The 23,256-nt window shown below is 33.4% G+C and overlaps 1 protein-coding gene across 2 annotated transcripts; it reads right to left on the minus strand.

The window, feature by feature from the left end:
* Positions 1–1,605: 1,605 nt before the first annotated feature.
* On the minus strand, positions 1,606–20,858 carry LOC100376263 (serine/threonine-protein kinase PDIK1L-like). Of its 2 annotated transcripts, XM_085495484.1 has the most exons (4): positions 20,786–20,858; positions 19,184–20,409; positions 10,546–10,703; positions 2,346–2,464 (listed from the first exon to the last, which is right to left on the minus strand). In XM_085495484.1, exons 2-3 carry the CDS (start codon positions 20,097–20,099, stop codon positions 10,546–10,548), a joined length of 1,074 nt encoding a protein of 357 aa, XP_085351610.1. In that variant the 5' UTR covers positions 20,100–20,409; positions 20,786–20,858; the 3' UTR covers positions 2,346–2,464. The 2 variants fall into 2 exon arrangements, with proteins under 2 accessions (XP_002734197.2, XP_085351610.1); XM_002734151.4 differs by lacking the exon at positions 10,546–10,703 and having other exon boundaries at positions 1,606–2,464.
* Between the last annotated feature and the right edge of the window lie 2,398 nt (positions 20,859–23,256).

The following is a 23,256-nucleotide window of genomic DNA, read 5'->3' on the forward strand; positions in this document are numbered from 1 at the left end:
ATGATATACATGATTTCCTTTTAAATGGCAGAGTTCAGTCGGATCGTTCTGATAAGTAGGGCGGGTTTACTAATGCAAAACGTCGCAGTATTACAACGGGCTGACATTATGTTTTGGGTTTAAAGCGTACTAGTAGTTGTAATCCTATAATATACACAGTGTGTATTATCATGTTTTAGTACGTCCATGGTATTACCAAGTAGACATTGTGTACCGTGGAGGTAAAATAGTGTATCTTCATACAGGGTGAAAAAAATATATGCTTTATGCTAGGACATAGCCATATCTTGATATAATGTTCACCCGTCCATGAACTAACATAAATGTACCGTGCACAACCACCACACACGGGGGTCCCAGACTGGAGTTACGATCGTTTGTGTTATGATGGTGCAATCTTGTAAAGAAATTTGTTGATAACTGCATGTGATTCTATGGTTAGGCGTCTGCTCTATTGTGTGCGTACTGTAAAAATATGTACGATGTGTTTGCATGCATGGACAGTGAATTGTCATCCAACTGGTCAATCATAACAAAAAACAACAAATCTCTTTTATCATGTTAGACGCAAACACCAAAGACATTGTAGTGTATAACGTCTTTCAATTGTAATTTCTAATCCACAGTTGCCTAGCGCACTGTTTATAACAATAGCGTACTTGTATCATCAATTTCAAGAATCCACTGAATTCGTTAGTGTCCCCATTCCACTTCAGTGCATACGACCCGACGTCCATGAAAACAACGTCAAATAATAATTATATTAGAAGATTGTTTTCTCATATTCAAGTCGTCGTGCTGCCGTGAAGAATTCCCAGTCTAATTTTCAATGCTTCTATAAACTACTTCTGTACAAGCACCACGTAGCCCGCAATGATCGTGTTTTATCTCTATAGATCGAGAAATCGATCCACTCATCTTAGCTCGTCTTGACCTTGTCAGTGCAGATTACTTGTACTGCACCTATAATCCACAGTCACTGTCAAAGTACGTTCGTATAAATGAGTCGATCTTACGATGAATCCACGTTTAGCAGCGTACACAGGGGCGATAAATACGCAAATTTGCACACCAGCATCGCGACATGCACTTCCGAGTACTAAGTATTTGACTTGTATATCATCCTGATGGCGTTGATAAATGTTGAGCACAATTTTGCAAGCCGGTAGAATTTATTTTGCTCACCAGATCAGATAAGGGACTCTTGTTGTAAATGGTGAACAACAATTCCCCCTTTAAGCAAACAAGGGGCATATTTGAACTAAATAGGGGATGATAGAAGTTTAGTCTTTAATATACAAGTTCTTTAACATGTGGTATGAACATACATATACTTATATGAAATATAAACAATTGCGAACAAATATTTCTGGACACATCCTCCATTTCAAAGGGCCGTTCTTTCATCTGTTACAAGAAAAAATGCTCACCGTTTAAAACAAAGATTCCTTATCCGATTTGGTGAACATAATTCTACTGAATCTGACTTGTAAAATATTCCTGCCGAAATTTCGCTCGCCACTTATGTTATTCGTATATTAATGCAACTATTCTGTTAACAATTTGAAATATTCAAACAAATAATAATAATAAAACCCAAATAAGTGACATAAATTAATAATAACTTGTTTTTATTGCTCGGTATACAACGACTTATAAAATATGAATAAATGAATAAGTTGCCGAGATAGAAGAGAAGATGTATGGTAGTGAAAGACCGACGTTTTGCAATGTCTGGAAATATATTAAACTGTAAAATACAATAAGTGGGAAAAATATCACGATTCACTGGGTAACACAGGTTTGGTACTGAATAACATATAAATAGGAGTTTTCATAATGAGTTAATCTTGGATATCAGTACTATAGTGGGCAGTCCATAAATAAATTCAACTATTCGTGTAGTATTAGCGGATTATTTCCGGCAACAACACACGAATATATATTAATTACAATTTATAGGATCATCACGATGAATATTTGTGAACGTCTATTTTGACAATGTAATTTAATACAGTTAGGAATAATTTCAATAAGACACGCATATAAAGAAAACAAAAGAACAACGTCGCATATATGAAAACACATGTAAAGTTATTGGTGAAAAATAATTTTCGACATGTAAATTTCGAATAAATGTGAAATGAATTGTGGTGACGTCCGACTCATGTGACTGTGACTACTCTTCTCAGTTCAATGCCCTCCCCACGGAAACGTGTCCGTGAATGACACGAATCATCAGTTTTATTCAAACTGAACGCGTTCCTTCCCCGCAGAATCCAGTTTAATAACACGATATTCCTTGACCCGATGCCGGCCACAATGTGGGTCCGTACACACAATTGTTTCTACAAGCAACCAGCAAAGGCACAACATATCACATATCCACAGTAACATTTGTCTTTGCATCGTCTTCTGCATTTTCTTCCATGGCAACAACCAGTATCCACAATTACCTGCGGACCTGACAAATAAGCAAATCAATGTATAATGTTAGCGGTTATTAAAAGTGGAACAGCCAAATGCACGATTCGTCAATACTCAAGCTTTTAGTCCATCTCATATGTATTTCGAAATACGTCATGTCACATGTCAAACAGCTAACAATGCGGAGTCCACTTAAAGAATTTGATTTTTTTCTCGCTGTAATTGAATGAATTATAGCTGCTTTGTTTAATCGAAGAACCACTCCCCGCGGTCTCTACATTGATTGCAACTCGCTAATACGTTTATTGCATGCACAGGTTTCTTCCATGGTTGCGACTCCTTTATAACCATGGCAACTTTTATAGATTCAAATACAGCATAAATTTACGTGTACGCGATGTCTACTCTATATATGTCACTTGAGTGTTCAAAGGAAACCTTTTTTTATTAAATGAATATTGAATTCACTTTCTTTGGCCCCGCACTCTGGTCAGATCAATACATGTCACATCCTGACACAGCTGTCTGTCGCACAACATTTAAAGGGAAATCACTCAGTCCCTGGGACTACACCACAAAACCATGACACACTGTTTTCATGCTAATGCAAATCATGGCAACATAACTCATACCAACATGGAGATGTATATTAGTCAAACATTGCTGAATGATTGTGATTGTCCAACATTACATTCTTCCTAAAATATTGTCACTTTCTCGAAACCCAACTAACATAGAATTACTACACGCATTCTTGATCGCAATAAAACTTTTTTAACGTATGTTTCACCTCTAAACTCGTGGCGTTTATGTACAAAAACGTCAATCTATCATATCGGTCGATGGTTTATATATCAATTATGCAAATACCGAATTTCCTAAGCTTAGGATGTAATAGCATGTGAGATGAGAATTGCCGTAATGCACGTATTATGGTATGGTCACAATTTACTGATAATGAGCATATCTTCAAATCACAGGAATTCATATTCCAAGATTCACGCACGTGACCTGCATGCAAGTGAGCTTTTGATATAATCGTATTTCCTAGTTTGAATATATATATAGTCCATAAATACGGTCTGACTGGCGCCTTCGCGGCGATAATAACATACCGTTAAATACAAGAAATCGATGGGATGGCCCCCTCATCCAAGTGTCAACATCTCTCGCGCATTCTTGTATATTATGACTAACCTCTATGCAAGATACTCACCGAACAACAAATATGCACGAACACATTAATCAACCCCTCACCCTGCCTCGAAAGACAAATGAATTAAAATTGTCTGATTGGAAGTGGAATGATAAAAATCTATAGTGATATCATACTATTGGAATGACGACGTGCGCAGCATACGATACATCCCAAATAAAATGTAACACAAAGCATTGCACTATGATCAACTAATATCTGTACATGCAAACCGTACTAGTCTCTGGATTCACTGACTGACTGGGTTGGTTCCTGTAGCAGTTAAAAAAATACATACAAATAATATATATATATCAGTGATTTTATTGACAGAATACCAGCGTGATGTGCGTGGTATAAAATAAGTTATAATGATGGATGTATGTTATTAAGCCATAGAAACATAATATCCAACCATTAAGCCATTATGTAGAATTCTCACAAACACTCACTACACATGGTACAAGATTGGTGACCGACGTTGGTAGTTTGTAAAAAAAATGCAACAAAATAACTCAATTCCATTTTTTGGTGATCGCTAATCAATCAATCAATCAATCAGTCAACCAATCACAGACACTTACATTTCAACTGTCACCAGCACATCTACTTTGGGCACCCTGAAAAGGGCGCATATATTAATTAGTGATCAGATTCTTTGATCTGACAAATACACTTTTTAAACGTGGTAAAACGGAACACACACAAACTATTTTGTGTACTACACGTCATTTTATCATGATATCGGCAGTTCTACACAGATTTTCCAACAAGTTATATACGGTATATTTCAGGATTATTTTTTTTTAAAAACAGACCATTTTCTTTAATTTCTAATAATACATACAATCATAAATGTGTGTTACGTGTATATACATTTTGTAAACCTTCAACATACGCGATTTTGTGTGAGGATGTGTGACAACTATTTTTTTAGACCCCCCTTGCGATGTCTTGATTTATTGGAAACTCCGCCCACCTATCAAAACATTGCAATACCATAAAATTTAATGCCACGCAGTCGAGAAAGTATTTGGAATCTACGTGTTGCCCCACTACAGTAACCATGACTCCTCTTTCTTCTATTTGACAGAGTATAAATCACTTTCTGGGGTAACGACGCTAAGACCACTTATCCCCAATGTTTACCGCAGAGTTTGTTTAAACTCACTGTACTGGAACGAATCAATCACAGTGAAAACACTGTTTGAGAATGTGGTCGAAGTGAGCATGCGCTGTAGATGTTTTTTTTTATAATGTAAACAATTCTAGTAATAACTGGTTCAGTGGGTATTTCTAAATTTCACTTATTTCACGTTTAGTAAGATACACCGAAATAAATACCGTTTTTTTTTAATATGAAAACATACAGCGACATGAGATTGTCGAGTATGACCAAGTTTTCGCGACACATCGACTACCTTTAAGTCGGGCTACTTTTTATTCTGTAATCAAACCATCACAAACACTTTTTACGTGCATTGCGCTGTAATCGCCTTAATTGGCATGGCTTGACACGTGATTGGATGGCTGATAACGTAATACATGCATGTGGGGCTTGTGCTTAAATATCGCATGCATCGTAGACTCCGCAATTCAGCAATACATTATTAATATCGATGCTGTGAGGTCCCAAACTAATGCAATCCATCCATCAATGTACAGTACGAAGCGCCATCTTGAGACAACTTCTTTCACTTATAATAGGCCAGTGATCACGAGATTAAAATCTCCAGCAATGACGTCAGACGCGATGTAATCACTCATGTCATTTCTTGATGTTTTCAAATACCGTATATTACTGGGGCAAATTTGCCAACAAAAACATTTAATCGCAAATTATAATCATGCATTATCTCAAATATTATCACAGAGTAATTTATTAGCCTGCCTAAACTATAATTTCTGAGAAGGTCCAGATGTCAGCATCACTGAAAGTATTATGGAATTGTTGTTATTATGTGCGTTGAGGATTGGTCAACCAATATCGCATGAAAACATGTTTATTGAGTTCGGTAAATGTAATTTTCAAGCTACACAGCAGTCAATACAGTACATGCTCAGTCGATTCTTACAATACGGTGCCTGTTATATCTATTGTTACTATACAGTACGTGTTGGGTCGATTGTTACTGTGCAGTACGTGTTGGGTCGATTGTTACTGTACAGTACGCGTTGGATTGATTGTTACTGTACAGTACGTGTTGGGTTGATTGTTACTGTACAGTACGTGTTGGATTGATTGTTACTATACAGTACGTGTTGGGTCGATTGTTACTGTACAGTACGTGTTGGGTCGATTGTTACTGTGCAGTACGTGTTGGGTCGATTGTTACTGTACAGTACGCGTTGGATTGATTGTTACTGTACAGTACGTGTTGGGTCGATTGTTACTGTACAGTACGTGTTGGGTTGATTATTACTGTACAGTACGTGTTGGGTTGATTGTTACTATACAGTACGTGTTGGGTCGATTGTTACTGTGCAGTACGTGTTGGGTCGATTGTTACTGTGCAGTACGTGTTGGGTCGATTGTTACTGTACAGTACGCGTTGGATTGATTGTTACTGTACAGTACGTGTTGGGTCGATTGTTACTGTGCAGTACGTGTTGGGTCGATTGTTACTGTACAGTACGCGTTGGATTGATTGTTACTGTACAGTACGTGTTGGATTGATTGTTACTGTACAGTACGTGTTGGATTGATTGTTACTATACAGTACGTGTTGGGTCGATTGTTACTGTACAGTACGTGTTGGATTGATTGTTACTGTACAGTACGTGTTGGATTGATTGTTACTGTACAGTACATGTTGGATTGATAATTACTGTACAGTACGTGTTGGGTTTATTGTTAGTGTGCAGTACGTGTTGGGTTGATAATTACTGTACAGTACGTGTTGGGTTGATTATTACTGTACAGTACGTGTTGGATTGATTGTTACTGTACAGTACGTGTTGGGTTGATTGTTACTGTACAGTACGTGTTGGATTGATTGTTACTGTACAGTACGTGTTGGGTTGATTATTACTGTACAGTACGTGTTGGATTGATTATTACTGTACAGTACGTGTTGGATTGATTGTTACTATACAGTACGTGTTGGGTTGATTATTACTATACAGTACGTGTTGGGTTGATTGTTACTGTACAGTATGTGTTGGATTGATTGTTACTATACAGTACGTGTTGGATTGATTGTTACTGTACAGTACGTGTTGGATTGATTATTACTGTACAGTACGTGTTGGGTTGATTATTACTGTACAGTACGTGTTGCGTCGATTATTACTGTACAGTACGTGTTGGGTTTATTGTTTCTGTACAGTACGTGTTGGATTGATTGTTACTATACAGTACGTGCTGGGTCGATTGTTACTGTACAGTACGTATTGGATTGATTGTTACTATACAGTACGTGTTGGGTCGATTATTACTGTACAGTACGTGTTGGGTTTATTGTTACTGTACAGTACGTGTTGGGTTGATTATTACTGTACAGTACGTGTTGGATTGATTGTTACTGTTCAGTACGTGTTGGATTGATTGTTACTGTACAGTACGTGTTGGGTTGATTATTACTGTACAGTACAGTACGTGTTGGGTTGATTATTACTGTACGGTACGTGTTGGATTGATTGTTACTGTACAGTACGTGTTGGATTGATTTTTACTATACAGTACGTGTTGGGTTGATTGTTACTGTACAGTACGTGTTGGATTGATTGTTACTGTACAGTACGTGTTGGGTTGATTATTACTGTACAGTACGTGTTGGATTGATTATTACTGTACAGTACGTGTTGGATTGATTGTTACTGTACAGTACGTGTTGGATTGATTGTTACTGTACAGTACGTGTTGGATTGATTGTTACTATAGAGTACGTGTTGGGTTGATTATTACTATACAGTACGTGTTGGGTTGATTGTTACTGTACAGTACGTGTTGGATTGATTGTTACTATACAGTACGTGTTGGATTGATTATTACTGTACAGTACGTGTTGGATTGATTATTACTGTACAGTACGTGTTGGATTGATTATTACTGTACAGTACGTGTTGGATTGATTGTTACTATACAGTACGTGTTGGGTTGATTATTACTGTACAGTACGTGTTGGATTGATTGTTACTGTTCAGTACGTGTTGGATTGATTGTTACTATACAGTACGTGTTGGGTTGATTATTACTGTACAGTACGTGTTGGGTTTATTGTTACTGTACAGTATCTCAAAGTCAAAGTATCGACCAACGCGCAGAGGAGGTTGGTGCGACGGCGTACTGTCTGAGTGCATCCTTTGAGGTATCCTCGTAATAACCTTATTATTATACATCTTTTCTTCCAAGGTTTGTTTTTATTATTAGAGGACGCTTACGCGCGTAATCATTCCATATTTGGAATTCGCATTTTCTAATATGGTAAGATGAAAATACGCTGTAACTTACGGCGTTATGGTGACAGATGTATAATAATATACTTTATGCCATACACCTTATTGTATATTTGATGTTATATAACTAAAATATGCATTTATATTTTCTTATATCAGTGAGATCGATACTACATCAAAATTTGTTTTAAAAGTAGCTGTTAAGTCGATTTGAGTGCTGGGTATTATCTAGATTGAATAAGTGTCAATGGCGTGGATTAAACCACGCGTCTGTTTGGCACGTATTTATTTGCATTGTATACGCTAACCCCAATTGAATGGTGTCACACCTATACATCAGGCATCAGTAAAGATATCAACAACCAAAAGGATGAACGTCTCGTGCATCATGTTGCTAATCTCCAAGCCTATGCCGAAATGTTAGGTATGTCGTCACGAATAGTCACAACGAACCACCAACGACGTATGATCAACACTATGAATTTATTAAAATGTGACCAAGTCAATTAAGCGTTTGAATTATTCTTAATTTTTTAAGCGACATAAACATCATTAAATTGGTTTTATAGATATATAGATAGATAGAAAAACAAACAAAAAATAGACTAAACCAAGGCTTAGAAATAAAATGAAGCTATCTTTAGTGCACTTAAATTTCTCAAACGTTGATAACTATTTTCATCATAAATTGTTAATTCATCTTCAAATTTAGTACGAGCTTGTACAATCTGACAATTTTTACATGTGAGTAAAACATGAAATTCACCCCCAATAGCCTGTTCATTACATAGAAAACAAAACCTTTGCTCTGGAGGTGTTTTATTATATCTAAGTTTTTCAATTGACAATGAGTGAGAAGAAATGCGAAACTTAGTGAACTGACTCTGTGTTGCACATTTTTGATTTGTTCTAAATATGGTTCAAATTCAAAATTGTGTTTAAACTTGTGTTATAAGTACGTAGCCTATTCTTTTCTGGTTTAAATATCGTTGGCAACCAGACTTTATTATAGTAAATTTGTATGAATCTAGTGTTAGATTCATCACTAATTTTAGTTAATGTGAAAAATCTGTTAACAAATGCTGTCCAAGAATTACCATTTATTTTATTGTCAGTATGGAAAGCACAGTCTAGAAGATGATTATTTTTTAATGATTTTAGCCTTTCATAATATTTCAACATTTGTGAACTAATGTCAATTAAGAGTTGTTCAAAGTGTGTTTTGTCATTAAACAGATTTTGGATAAAACTGTCTTCAGTTATTTCGTTGTTTTAACAAGTTTGAAAGTAAAAGCCCCCCATATCTCAGATTCATATAATAAAATGGGTAGGATTGTACTGCGATATAACTGAATAGCATTTTTTGACGAAACTATATAATTGTGTAGATTAAGTGTTTGTTTTAATGCACCTATTGCACGCATTGCTTTTTTGACTAGATTATCGATAGCAATTGTACCACTACTAAAAGTGGTACCTAAATAGTTATAAGTAGAAACAACTTTTACCTGTTGGTCTCCCAGATAAAATTTGCCATCTATCTTTCTTCCCTTGTTATTAAAATAATAATTTTATTAATAGTAACTCCAAGTTTTTACTTAAAACAATAGTTTTTTAACAAATTAAGTCTTGTAGTCCTGTACTTGTGTGAAAAAATGACAATGTCATCTGCAAAAAGTAGGCAATTAATATTGATGCCATTAAGACTGACATGCTCAGGTTTTTTAAAACTGTCAGATAGGTCATTGATGTAGATGTTAAATAATAATGGGCTCAAGTTGCACCCTTGTTTAATACCACTAGATGATACAAATGGTTTGGTGCAACCCTGATCAGTCTTAAAGGCATACTTAGAATTTGAATACATTGATTAAATCAAATTAATTTATACAAACACAATCATATTTTATATATGAAATGATTCATGTAGTTATCACGATGATTTGGTCACGCTCTAAAAGTATTAGTTTAATGAATTACGCGAACTTTATGAATAGCTGGTTCATTACGCGAACTTTTTGAATAACTGGTTCATTACGCGAACTTTATGAATAACTGGTTCATTAATTCCCCAAATCATGGTTAACCGGTTAATGAACCTTGCAATAAGGAAACGGGAAAGTTGTTGAGTGAGAGAGAAAGCTAGCTGGGAGTGTTCGGGCTCATTGAACGAACAATCACTGTGCTGGACAGTAATTACCGGCACTCGCCATTTTCAATAACACAGTTACTGTGAATAAAAAGGCGATTGCATGAAATCTCCATCGACCTGAGCTACAAATTACATGCAGTGACTGATTGCTTGGCAGGACCTTTTATCCAATATACAACAGCCAATTACTGTCATTCATTCACGCGAAATTGTCACCAAAACACGGTAATTAAATCATTCTATATTAATCGAAGCAAAATGCAATGGTTTGCTGAGAATGACTGGTCTATGTGTGTTCAATGTGTACCCAGCTTTGTCGCGTCTCCAATGCGATATTTACAACAAAGACAAAACTCACGAATTCACTACATACTTAATCATCAAGTTTTGTGGCGACGACTTTCGGGTCCAGACTTAGTTGCCGAATTAAACAAGCATTCACCGGAAAAAATGACTTCAACTCGGATAATAAATCCACAGAGTAATATAACAGGCCCCGTGTCGAGCATAACGTAATCCATCTTTGAAGATCTAAAGATTCACATGAAAAATAAATCATAAATATAGGCAGAGTAACAATTCAGAATTTAATAGATTATTATTATTTTATATGTTATATTCTCTTATCTCATTTCGGTGAATTTAATAGGTGATTCCGACGATAACAGACAATGATCGCCATGCACCTTAATCTAACCCTATTTTTCACTGATGATCAACGTTTCTGTGTTTAGAAGATGCGTTTACTTTCATCCCTGGTGTACGGTTGGCATGGAAACAATAGACAGGCAACTCCCATCTAAGATAAGTGTTATCTTTACTGCTTGCATTTCTTCGGAGTGATCTAGTTGGATACCCTTCCCGGAGGGGACTATTTCATCCATACAACGCGGAATAAGAATGTTTTGATGAATGACGAACTGGCTAACCAGGAATCTATACTGGCATCGACACCATGCATTAAAACACACTTGAGAGGACGACGAATGTCCGGATCTGTGTTGTCCTGTCGTTTATGTGTCTAGTGACGTCAATAGCCTTGATTTACATATCTGTAAGATAGTTAGGGTCAATCTACGGCTGATAAGAAAGGTCACATTTATTGATTGGAAATATGTGTTGTATGTTTCAAATGCACTTTGTTGCTAACAAAACAGGGTATCTACTGAAGCACGACACATTGTGCATATTGTTTACATTTAGCAGTCGGTTTTGTCACCCTCTTACTTTTGTTATAGTGAAATGATATTATATGTTAATATTTAATTATATTAACTGGCGGTACATGCATTTTTCAATGTAGTATATTCTGTAATCATTGAGGCGTATTATATTATAATTGTGGTATATTCTGTTATCAATTGGGATGTATTGTGTGATAATTGAAATGAATTATATTATCAGTGTGGTATATTCTGTTATCAATTGGAATGTATTGTGTGATAATTGAAATGAATTATATTATCAGTGTGGTATATTCTGTTATCAATTGGAATGTATTGTGTGATAATTGAAATGAATTATATTATCAGTGTGGTATATTCTGTTATCAATTGGGATGCATTGTGTGATAATTAAAATGAATTATATTATAATTGTGGTATATTTTGTTATCAATTGGGATGTATTGTGTCATAATTGAAATAAATTATATTATAATTGTGGTATATTCTGTTATCAATTGGAATGTATTGTGTGATAATTGAACTGAATTATATTATAATTGTGGTATATTCTGTTATCAATTGGGATGTATTTTGTGATAATTGAAATGAATTACATTATAATTATGGTATATTATGTTATCAATTGGGATGTATTGTGTGATAATTAAAATGAATTATATTATCAGTGTGGTATATCTTGTTATCAATTGGGATGTATTGTGTGATAATTGAAATGAATTATATTATCAGTGTGGTATATCCTGTTATCAATTAGGATGTATTGTGTGATAATTGAAATGAATTATATTATAATTGTGGTATATTCTGTTATCAATTTGGATGTATTGTGCGATATTTGAAATGAATTATATTATAATTGTGGTATATTCTGTTATCAATTGGGATGTATTGTGTGATAATTGAATTGAATTACATTATAATTGTGGTATATCCTGTTATCAATTGGGTTGTATTGTGTGATAATTGAAATAAATGATATTATAATTGTGGTATACCCTGTTATAATTGTGGTATATTCTGTTATCAATTGGGATGTATTGTGTGATAATTGAAATAAATTCTATTATAATTGTGGTATATTCTGTTATCAATTGGGATGTATCGTGTGATAATTGAAATAAATTCTATTATAATTGTGGTATATTCTGTTATCAATTGGGATGTATTGTGTGATAATTGAAATAAATTATATTATAATTGTGGTATATTCTGTTATCAATTGGGATGTATTGTGTGATAATTGAAATAAATTATATTATAATTGTGGTATATTCTGTTATCAATTGGAATGTATTGTGTGATAATTGAAATAAATGATATTATAATTGTGGTATATTCTGTTATCAATTGGGATGTATTGTGTGATAATTGAATTGAATTACATTATAATTGTGGTATATCCTGTTATCAATTGGGTTGTATTGTGTGATAATTGAAATAAATGATATTATAATTGTGGTATACCCTGTTATAATTGTGGTATATTCTGTTATCAATTGGGATGTATTGTGTGATAATTGAAATAAATTCTATTATAATTGTGGTATATTCTGTTATCAATTGGGATGTATCGTGTGATAATTGAAATAAATTCTATTATAATTGTGGTATATTCTGTTATCAATTGGGATGTATTGTGTGATAATTGAAATAAATTATATTATAATTGTGGTATATTCTGTTATCAATTGGGATGTATTGTGTGATAATTGAAATAAATTATATTATAATTGTGGTATATTCTGTTATCAATTGGAATGTATTGTGTGATAATTGAAATAAATTCTATTATAATTGTGGTATATTCTGTTAGCAATTGGGATGCATCGTGTGATAATTGAAATAAATTCTATTATAATTGTGGTATACCCTGTTATCAATTGGGATGTATTGTGTGATAATTGAAATAAATTCTATTATAATTGTGGTATATTCTGTTATCAATTGGGATGTATTGTGTGATAATTGAAATAAATTCTATTTTAATTGTGGTATATTCAGTTATCAATTGGGATGTATTGTGTGATAATTGAAATAAATTCTATTATAATTGTGGTATACCCTGTTATCAATTGGGATGTATTGTGTGATAATTGAAATAAATTCTATTATAATTGTGGTATATTCTGTTATTAATTGGGATGTATTGTGTGATAATTGAAATAAATTATATTATAATTGTGGTATATTCTGTTATCAATTGGAATGTATTGTGTGATAATTGAAATAAATGATATTATAATTGTGGTATATTCTGTTATCAATTGGGATGTATTGTGTGATAATTGAAATAAATTCTATTATAATTGTGGTATATTCTGTTAGCAATTGGGATGTATTTTGTGATAATTGAAATGAATTACATTATAATTATGGTATATTATGTTATCAATTGGGATGTATTGTGTGATAATTAAAATGAATTATATTATCAGTGTGGTATATCTTGTTATCAATTGGGATGTATTGTGTGATAATTGAAATGAATTATATTATCAGTGTGGTATATCCTGTTATCAATTAGGATGTATTGTGTGATAATTGAAATGAATTATATTATAATTGTGGTATATTCTGTTATCAATTTGGATGTATTGTGCGATATTTGAAATGAATTATATTATAATTGTGGTATATTCTGTTATCAATTGGGATGTATTGTGTGATAATTGAAATGAATTACATTATAACTGTGGTATATCCTGTTATCAATTGGGTTGTATTGTGTGATAATTGAAATAAATGATATTATAATTGTGGTATACCCTGTTATAATTGTGGTATATTCTGTTATCAATTGGGATGTATTGTGTGATAATTGAAATAAATTCTATTATAATTGTGGTATATTCTGTTATCAATTGGGATGTATCGTGTGATAATTGAAATAAATTCTATTATAATTGTGGTATATTCTGTTATCAATTGGGATGTATTGTGTGATAATTGAAATAAATTATATTATAATTGTGGTATATTCTGTTATCAATTGGGATGTATTGTGTGATAATTGAAATAAATTATATTATAATTGTGGTATATTCTGTTATCAATTGGAATGTATTGTGTGATAATTGAAATAAATGATATTATAATTGTGGTATATTCTGTTATCAATTGGGATGTATTGTGTGATAATTGAAATAAATTCTATTATAATTGTGGTATATTCTGTTAGCAATTGGGATGCATCGTGTGATAATTGAAATAAATTCTATTATAATTGTGGTATACCCTGTTATCAATTGGGATGTATTGTGTGATAATTGAAATAAATTCTATTATAATTGTGGTATATTCTGTTATCAATTGGGATGTATTGTGTGATAATTGAAATAAATTCTATTTTAATTGTGGTATATTCTGTTATCAATTGGGATGTATTGTGTGATAATTGAAATAAATTCTATTATAATTGTGGTATACCCTGTTATCAATTGGGATGTATTGTGTGATAATTGAAATAAATTCTATTATAATTGTGGTATATTCTGTTATTAATTGGGATGTATTGTGTGATAATTGAAATAAATTATATTATAATTGTGGTATATTCTGTTATCAATTGGAATGTATTGTGTGATAATTGAAATAAATGATATTATAATTGTGGTATATTCTGTTATCAATTGGGATGTATTGTGTGATAATTGAAATAAATTCTATTATAATTGTGGTATATTCTGTTAGCAATTGGGATGTATCGTGTGATAATTGAAATAAATTCTATTATAATTGTGGTATACCCTGTTATAATTGTGGTATATTCTGTTATCAATTGGAATGTATTGTGTGATAATTGAAATAAATGATATTATAATTGTGGTATATTCTGTTATCAATTGGAATGTATTGTGTGATAATTGAACTGAATTATATTATAATTGTGGTATATTCTGTTATCAATTGGGATGTATTTTGTGATAATTGAAATGAATTATATTATCAGTGTGGTATATTCTGTTATCAATTGGGATGCATTGTGTGATAACTAAAATGAATTATATTATAATTGTGGTATATTTTGTTATCAATTGGGATGTATTGTGTCATAATTGAAATAAATTATATTATAATTGTGGTATATTCTGTTATCAATTGGGATGTATTGTGTCATAATTGAAATAAATTATATTATAATTGTGGTATATTCTGTTATCAATTGGAATGTATTGTGTGATAATTGAACTGAATTATATTATAATTGTGGTATATTTTGTTATCAATTGGGATGTATTGTGTGATAACTAAAATGAATTATATTATAATTGTGGTATATTTTGTTATCAATTGGGATGTATTGTGTCATAATTGAAATAAATTATATTATAATTGTGGTATATTCTGTTATCAATTGGGATGTATTGTGTCATAATTGAAATAAATTATATTATAATTGTGGTATATTCTGTTATCAATTGGAATGTATTGTGTGATAATTGAACTGAATTATATTATAATTGTGGTATATTCTGTTATCAATTGGGATGTATTTTGTGATAATTGAAATGAATTACATTATAATTATGGTATATTATGTTATCAATTGGGATGTATTGTGTGATAATTAAAATGAATTATATTATCAGTGTGGTATATCTTGTTATCAATTGGGATGTATTGTGTGATAATTGAAATGAATTATATTATCAGTGTGGTATATCCTGTTATCAATTAGGATGTATTGTGTGATAATTGAAATGAATTATATTATAATTGTGGTATATTCTGTTATCAATTTGGATGTATTGTGCGATATTTGAAATGAATTATATTATAATTGTGGTATATTCTGTTATCAATTGGGATGTATTGTGTGATAATTGAAATGAATTACATTATAATTGTGGTATATCCTGTTATCAATTGGGTTGTATTGTGTGATAATTGAAATAAATGATATTATAATTGTGGTATACCCTGTTATAATTGTGGTATATTCTGTTATCAATTGGGATGTATTGTGTGATAATTGAAATAAATTCTATTATAATTGTGGTATATTCTGTTATCAATTGGGATGTATCGTGTGATAATTGAAATAAATTCTATTATAATTGTGGTATATTCTGTTATCAATTGGGATGTATTGTGTGATAATTGAAATAAATTATATTATAATTGTGGTATATTCTGTTATCAATTGGGATGTATTGTGTGATAATTGAAATAAATTATATTATAATTGTGGTATATTCTGTTATCAATTGGAATGTATTGTGTGATAATTGAAATAAATGATATTATAATTGTGGTATATTCTGTTATCAATTGGGATGTATTGTGTGATAATTGAAATAAATGATATTATAATTGTGGTATATTCTGTTAGCAATTGGGATGCATCGTGTGATAATTGAAATAAATTCTATTATAATTGTGGTATACCCTGTTATCAATTGGGATGTATTGTGTGATAATTGAAATAAATTCTATTATAATTGTGGTATATTCTGTTATCAATTGGGATGTATTGTGTGATAATTGAAATAAATTCTATTTTAATTGTGGTATATTCTGTTATCAATTGGGATGTATTGTGTGATAATTGAAATAAATTCTATTATAATTGTGGTATACCCTGTTATCAATTGGGATGTATTGTGTGATAATTGAAATAAATTCTATTATAATTGTGGTATATTCTGTTATTAATTGGGATGTATTGTGTGATAATTGAAATAAATTATATTATAATTGTGGTATATTCTGTTATCAATTGGAATGTATTGTGTGATAATTGAAATAAATGATATTATAATTGTGGTATATTCTGTTATCAATTGGGATGTATTGTGTGATAATTGAAATAAATTCTATTATAATTGTGGTATATTCTGTTAGCAATTGGGATGTATCGTGTGATAATTGAAATAAATTCTATTATAATTGTGGTATACCCTGTTAGCAATTGGAATGTATTGTGTGATAATTGAAATAAATGATATTATAATTGTGGTATATTCTGTTATCAATTGGGATGTATTGTGTGATAATTGAAATAAATTCTATTATAATTGTGGTATATTCTGTTAGCAATTGGGATGTATCGTGTGATAATTGAAATAAATTCTATTATAATTGTGGTATACCCTGTTATAATTGTGGTATATTCTGTTATCAATTGGAATGTATTGTGTGATAATTGAAATAAATGATATTATAATTGTGGTTTATCAATGTGGTATATTTTGGGATGTAATATGTAATCAGTTCAGTCTATTGTATATGCGCGTTTCGTATTTTGTGAAAACCAAAAAATTCTACTCAAAAAGACAAGAAGAAAGAGTTTGTGCAGCGGAAGACATTTTTGTTATTGAAGTTTCACCTGATCACATCAAATGCGCAGAGACGTCCGTATAGTATGAGAAGAAAGTGTATCTTCTTGGTGGTTCTCTAAAAGAAGCCCGTATTTTATAAAATAAGATAATAAGAAAATAAGTGGAAATAGGTTGTTTTGGTCCCGTAGAACACTCATATGTCCCTGCCTATATCAGCCAAATACAGAATACGGTTCATTTTTTTCAAACTGACTAGTATTACATAAACCGGTATTTGTATTGACTGACTGACTGACTGACTGACTGACTGACTTGGTACTTTATATAATAATGAAACAGACACGCCTAGTTGATATGTAAATTTAACTAATTAATATGCACGGATTTATGCCATAGACAGATCTGCAAAATTATGTAGTTTGGTCTGAATTTGGTGAATAGCTCGTGAAAAGAGATGTGGTAACAGACAAACGGATATACACCTTACCTCCAAGTACAAAAACACTACACACACACAGGAAATCACGCAAATCCTTCCCATTCAAATAAACTTTCTTACAACACGTACTACCAGGTGTACTAGTTGAAATATATGTTTGACAACGCTACCAAATACAGAGATTGTATTCAAGTTGTTTTTGTTGAACATGAAATCTAATCTGTCACACCAACGGCAATTGTATACGTCACTAAATCCCATAATGCTTTGTTGTGTGGACAATGTACGTCACATCCCACCGATTGTTAGCCCGAAGACACCGATAAATATCGATAACCTTGGCAATAAATCGAAGCTATCGTTTTAGATAAAATACAATTTAGTGTATTGTGCACTAGCTTTGATATGAGGTAATCGTAATGTCGCCATAGTAACCGAATGGCTGCAGTTATACAATAGGTATTCCAGGCTATGGTGGAGGTAACACAACGAAAACAAAGTAGCGAACAATTAACGGGGATTATATCAATGTAGCCAGAAGCTAATTGTTTAAACACAAATTTTGTGACTTTTCGATGCCTTCGTGTGTGCACTTTTTTTAAAGTATTATGCGAAATATAGTGTGACCCAAATTTCAATACGTGAATTGAAATGACCCATCTTTAACTGTAACATCGCCATGGCAACCGCAGAAAATCTTGCTAATTACAAGTTTGGGGGTTATGTGCGACTTGTCACCACTAACGCGGGAACACGACTGAATCACGAAGACGAAACTACTCCGAATATTCATGAGTGTAATTAGGCACAGGTAACTTTGATACTGTAATTATAGGGTTATTTGTGTCGGGAAATTATATTATTTCTCGGTAGACTTATTACTACGCCCCAGTGCACAATGTGAGGCAGAAGCAATTGATTGGAAACACACTCTGAGCTAAAAAACATTTCTTCATTAATTATTCAATTCAATAGAAATTGATATGTCAGATATGAATAAAATATTCTACGATATGAAATTACAAATTAACAGATGTTGTAGTAGTAATAATGTATGAACAAGTGTGTGACGTAATTGAAACAAAATTGTTAATGGAATCTTACCATCAGTTATTTCACGTAATGAACCATATACGGTATCGCTTACTGGCCTCTCGTCCGGGTTAGCCAGAATCATCGAATTCACCAAATTTCGTAGTCTCTCATCGGCGCTAACGTCGTAATCTAAGGTGCGTGAGGCACCGTGTTTAGATGCCAATGTTCGGCCAATATACCTGGGCTTAGAGTCATCGTAGCTGTACATGGCTACAATAGTGGCGTGTTTGTCGCTGTAGTCGTTCACCTCCCGCTCCAATAAAGCTAAGTACAGCACCCCTAGCGAAAACACGTCCATTTTCATACTGTATATTTTGCTGTAAATTTCAGGAGCAGCGAATGCCTCCGTGTTTTCTACAGATGATATGTATTTCATGAACTCGTCGGGAGAATCCTCGCCTCCATGTAAAATTAGCTTGCTATCGGGGGTAACGGAAACAGCGAAACCAGTAACTTTAACTAGGTCCCGACCGTTTAGCTGTTTTTTAATCAATATATTGTGGGGTCGGAGATCACGGTGGAGTATTTCATTGTGGTGTAGAAATGACACAGCGTCCGCTAATTGCAACATTATTTGTAGGTTTTCCTGGTAGTTGAATTGACGAGCCAACATGTATTTGTTTAGGTTGCCACCATCGCAATACTCCATCACGATATACGCATAGTTTTCGTCAGCGTATCCATCGATGCATTCTACTACGTGGGCATGGTGTCTTGTCAGAGCAAACGCTTTCGATTCTCTGATAGCGCTGTCGTAACCTGCCCTCTCCCTGTGCCACTGGATCTTCTTCATGGCCATTTCGGTACCACGGCTATCTTTCACCAAGTATACGGTACCAAACACACCATTACCAAGCGGTTGAACTACCTCATACTTGGCTGACATCAACTCTGTAACGACCTTGTAAAGCGCACTCGACGACATATTGTCGGAATTCCCTTTCACTGTTAAATTACACAGAATAACGCCACGTTTCTTTGTCGTCCCGGTAGGCTACGTCAATGTAGAAACAAACATAGCACGCAAGGCCTGCATAGCGTACGACACAACACAAACCACGGCACTGTATTAGAAAGTGGAGACCAAGTTGACGGTATCTGTGCTCGCAATTCCTGCCAACGACAACGATAATTCCACGCACGTGTTAATGCCGTCAACCTTCTGAAAGATGGAATCAGCTCCGCCCGTGACGGTCGGTGTGTATCGACGATGTGACAAGTCTCAGCTGAACCACCTGAGTTCAAAGGAATGTAATTAAACTCAACAATTCAAAGGAAGAAACAGCAATGTGACAGCATAGAGCACACACTATCGACTCTTAAATATATTATTAAATTTTAACGATTTCGTGGCTTTACAATTTCTTATCCACTATCGTGAATGCACGCGTTTCATTGCTCAACAATAGCTATTGTTGTCTCCACAACTGACAATCTTTTGTTATACGAGAAACTCAAAATACAACGACAGGACGGTTATATAAATATTCACAAAACGATTCTAACACTAGTGACTAACTGGCACCCTGAATACTTGGTTTGCAACTTCTCTGCTCAACGGTACCTTATATATACTATCTAGTTAAAGCATGGTGTATCTAAGAACATTACCTGTGGTTGGTGTAAAACCTGGAGTCATGTAAACACTGCGGCTTCCATGGTTGCAGAGTAAGCAATACATTCTCTGGTGTACCAATATAAAGAAAGGTTATAAGCTAGCTGACCCATGAGGGCGGCATTGTTGCAACAAATACAATTACACGCTCATTAGAGTTCAACGCAGTGAAATAAGGGTACTACTGAATCAGGGTAACCATGATCAAATGTAGTAACGTGATAATTTATTTTAAGGTCAATATAATTAAAGATATTTCGTTAATGCTAAATTCTAATTCAGCGAATGTCTGAAATGGCCGTTAAATATGTTATATGTATATACTTTTCAGTTTCCCCTGATTTATCTTTCTATGAAATGTGCCATGCGTTCAATTATCAGTTATAACCGTCAAATCCGAATTATTTATTTACTTGTTATTTAAATCGTCTAACGATCACCAGCTCGATGGCAAATAATCATCATAGAATGCCAAATGGCAACATACGGACACTGTAAAAACAAAAGTTCTTCAGTTTTTGTCGAATGGAGGTGTAGTAGGGATGAATAAAGATTGGCGTTATTAATGTCTACATAAGTTCGGACACTATTAGTCTGATAACCAGAACCAAATTTTGCAAATCCAAAATGGTAGTTGGGTATACGTAGATGATGAATCCGAGCGGTGCATGCTGGTACCCTTCAGCATTTTTAAATAACGCCATTAACCATGCCCGCAGCAAAGAAGCAGGAAAAACCACAATATATACTTTGTATATATTTTCACATCATTAATAAATACTGTATAGTGTCAGTCATCCAATATCATGAGAATGACGTCATTGTAATGCTTTTTTTTTTATAATCGCATGACTAAAACAGATGACATTTGGAAACACGTATGCGTGTGTTGCAATAGAAAATTAAGACAAAAACGAGGGCGCTCAGATTTATAGATTTCAAAGAAGCCGTTATAATTAACAAAGAATGGCAAACAATTGCTACAATAAATACAGTTTTACAGATACATTTAGAACTTTTAAATTTCTCCTTATTGCCTTACACTACAGATATTAGCAATAATAAAAAAAAAAAAAAAACGAGGGTCACGGACCATGCGTTGAGAAATCGTACGGGTATTACTTAGTTAATAATAGGCTGTATAGGAAAATAAATAAATTCCGACTCCTTCAAATATATATTATTGTTATACTCCTCAAATTCATCTATCAGGAGACTCTACAATTTATTCGTTCTAGCATAAACTTAAAATCGATAGGCGCATTTATCGAGATCTATGCTCAATAATCATGACCTGCTCATTACCATTAACATACTTGAAGGTAATTACCATAAGGATTTGTTTAGGGCTGTACCCTGTCTAAATGTGAGCAACTATTTTTACAGTGCCGGCGGCGGTACGGGTGGGTTTTGGTCGCCCCCAAATCAAACGTGGGTCAGTAAGTTTTCCCTGGAAATGTCATTAAACTCAGCTATGTATGTCAGCATAATTTGCCCCTCAAAATGCAGGAAATGGCGTTTCAGAGGGTGTAGATTTCAAAATCTTTCCGAGGAGCATGCCCTGGACCCCCGTAGTAAGGTCGCGTGGGATGGTTAGCAGATCTCGCCTATGCACAATGTCGTGCCGCCTCTGCATTACAACCCTAAAATTCAAAACATGACAAGCTCGCCGTGATTTATGATTTGGTTCAGTCACCTAATATGTCCCGAATTTCTCACTAACTGCTCGACCAATTGATCTCAACTTTAGTTTGTACCAATATTGTATAGCAATATATTAATACTGATAAGCTTATTCGCATTGGTCTACATTTTTATTGAATACCCTAGTGCGCCTACTTGCCATCCATTTACACACCTCAAAAAATTGAAGACCATTTAAAATTGAAAATTCAAATAACAAATTCAGTCATACTCAAACCTTCAAACGTGAATTTCGTCAAGGCTGCTCCGTATTTCGAGTGATTACGGTTCATGTTATTAGTATATTATTATTTGTTTTGGAAAGTCACAAATATTTTGATAATAAAAACAAATGTTTTCAGACCATTTTTTCGAAACAAGTAGCTTTAGTACATTTGGTAATTAAGGATTACTTAGGTATTAGTTATATGCGCACCTTTGGTGAAACCCACTATCAGGGTTACTAAGGTATTAGTTATATGTGCACCTTTGGTGAAGCCCACTATCAGGGTTACTAAGGTATTAGTTATATTTGCACCTTTAGTGAAACCCACTATCAGGGTTACTAAGGTATTAGTTATATGTGCACCTTTGGTGAAACCCACTATCAGGGTTACTGAAGTATTAGTTATATGTGCACCTTTAGTGAAACCCACTATCAGGGTTACTAAGGTATTAGTTATATGTGCACCTTTGGTGAAGCCCACTATCAGGGTTACTAAGGTATTAGTTATATTTGCACCTTTAGTGAAACCCACTATCAGGGTTACTAAGGTATTAGTTA

This window comes from Saccoglossus kowalevskii, chromosome 2 (assembly GCF_978046115.1).
Source record: "Saccoglossus kowalevskii chromosome 2, keSacKowa6.1, whole genome shotgun sequence".
Lineage (NCBI taxonomy): Eukaryota > Metazoa > Hemichordata > Enteropneusta > Harrimaniidae > Saccoglossus > Saccoglossus kowalevskii.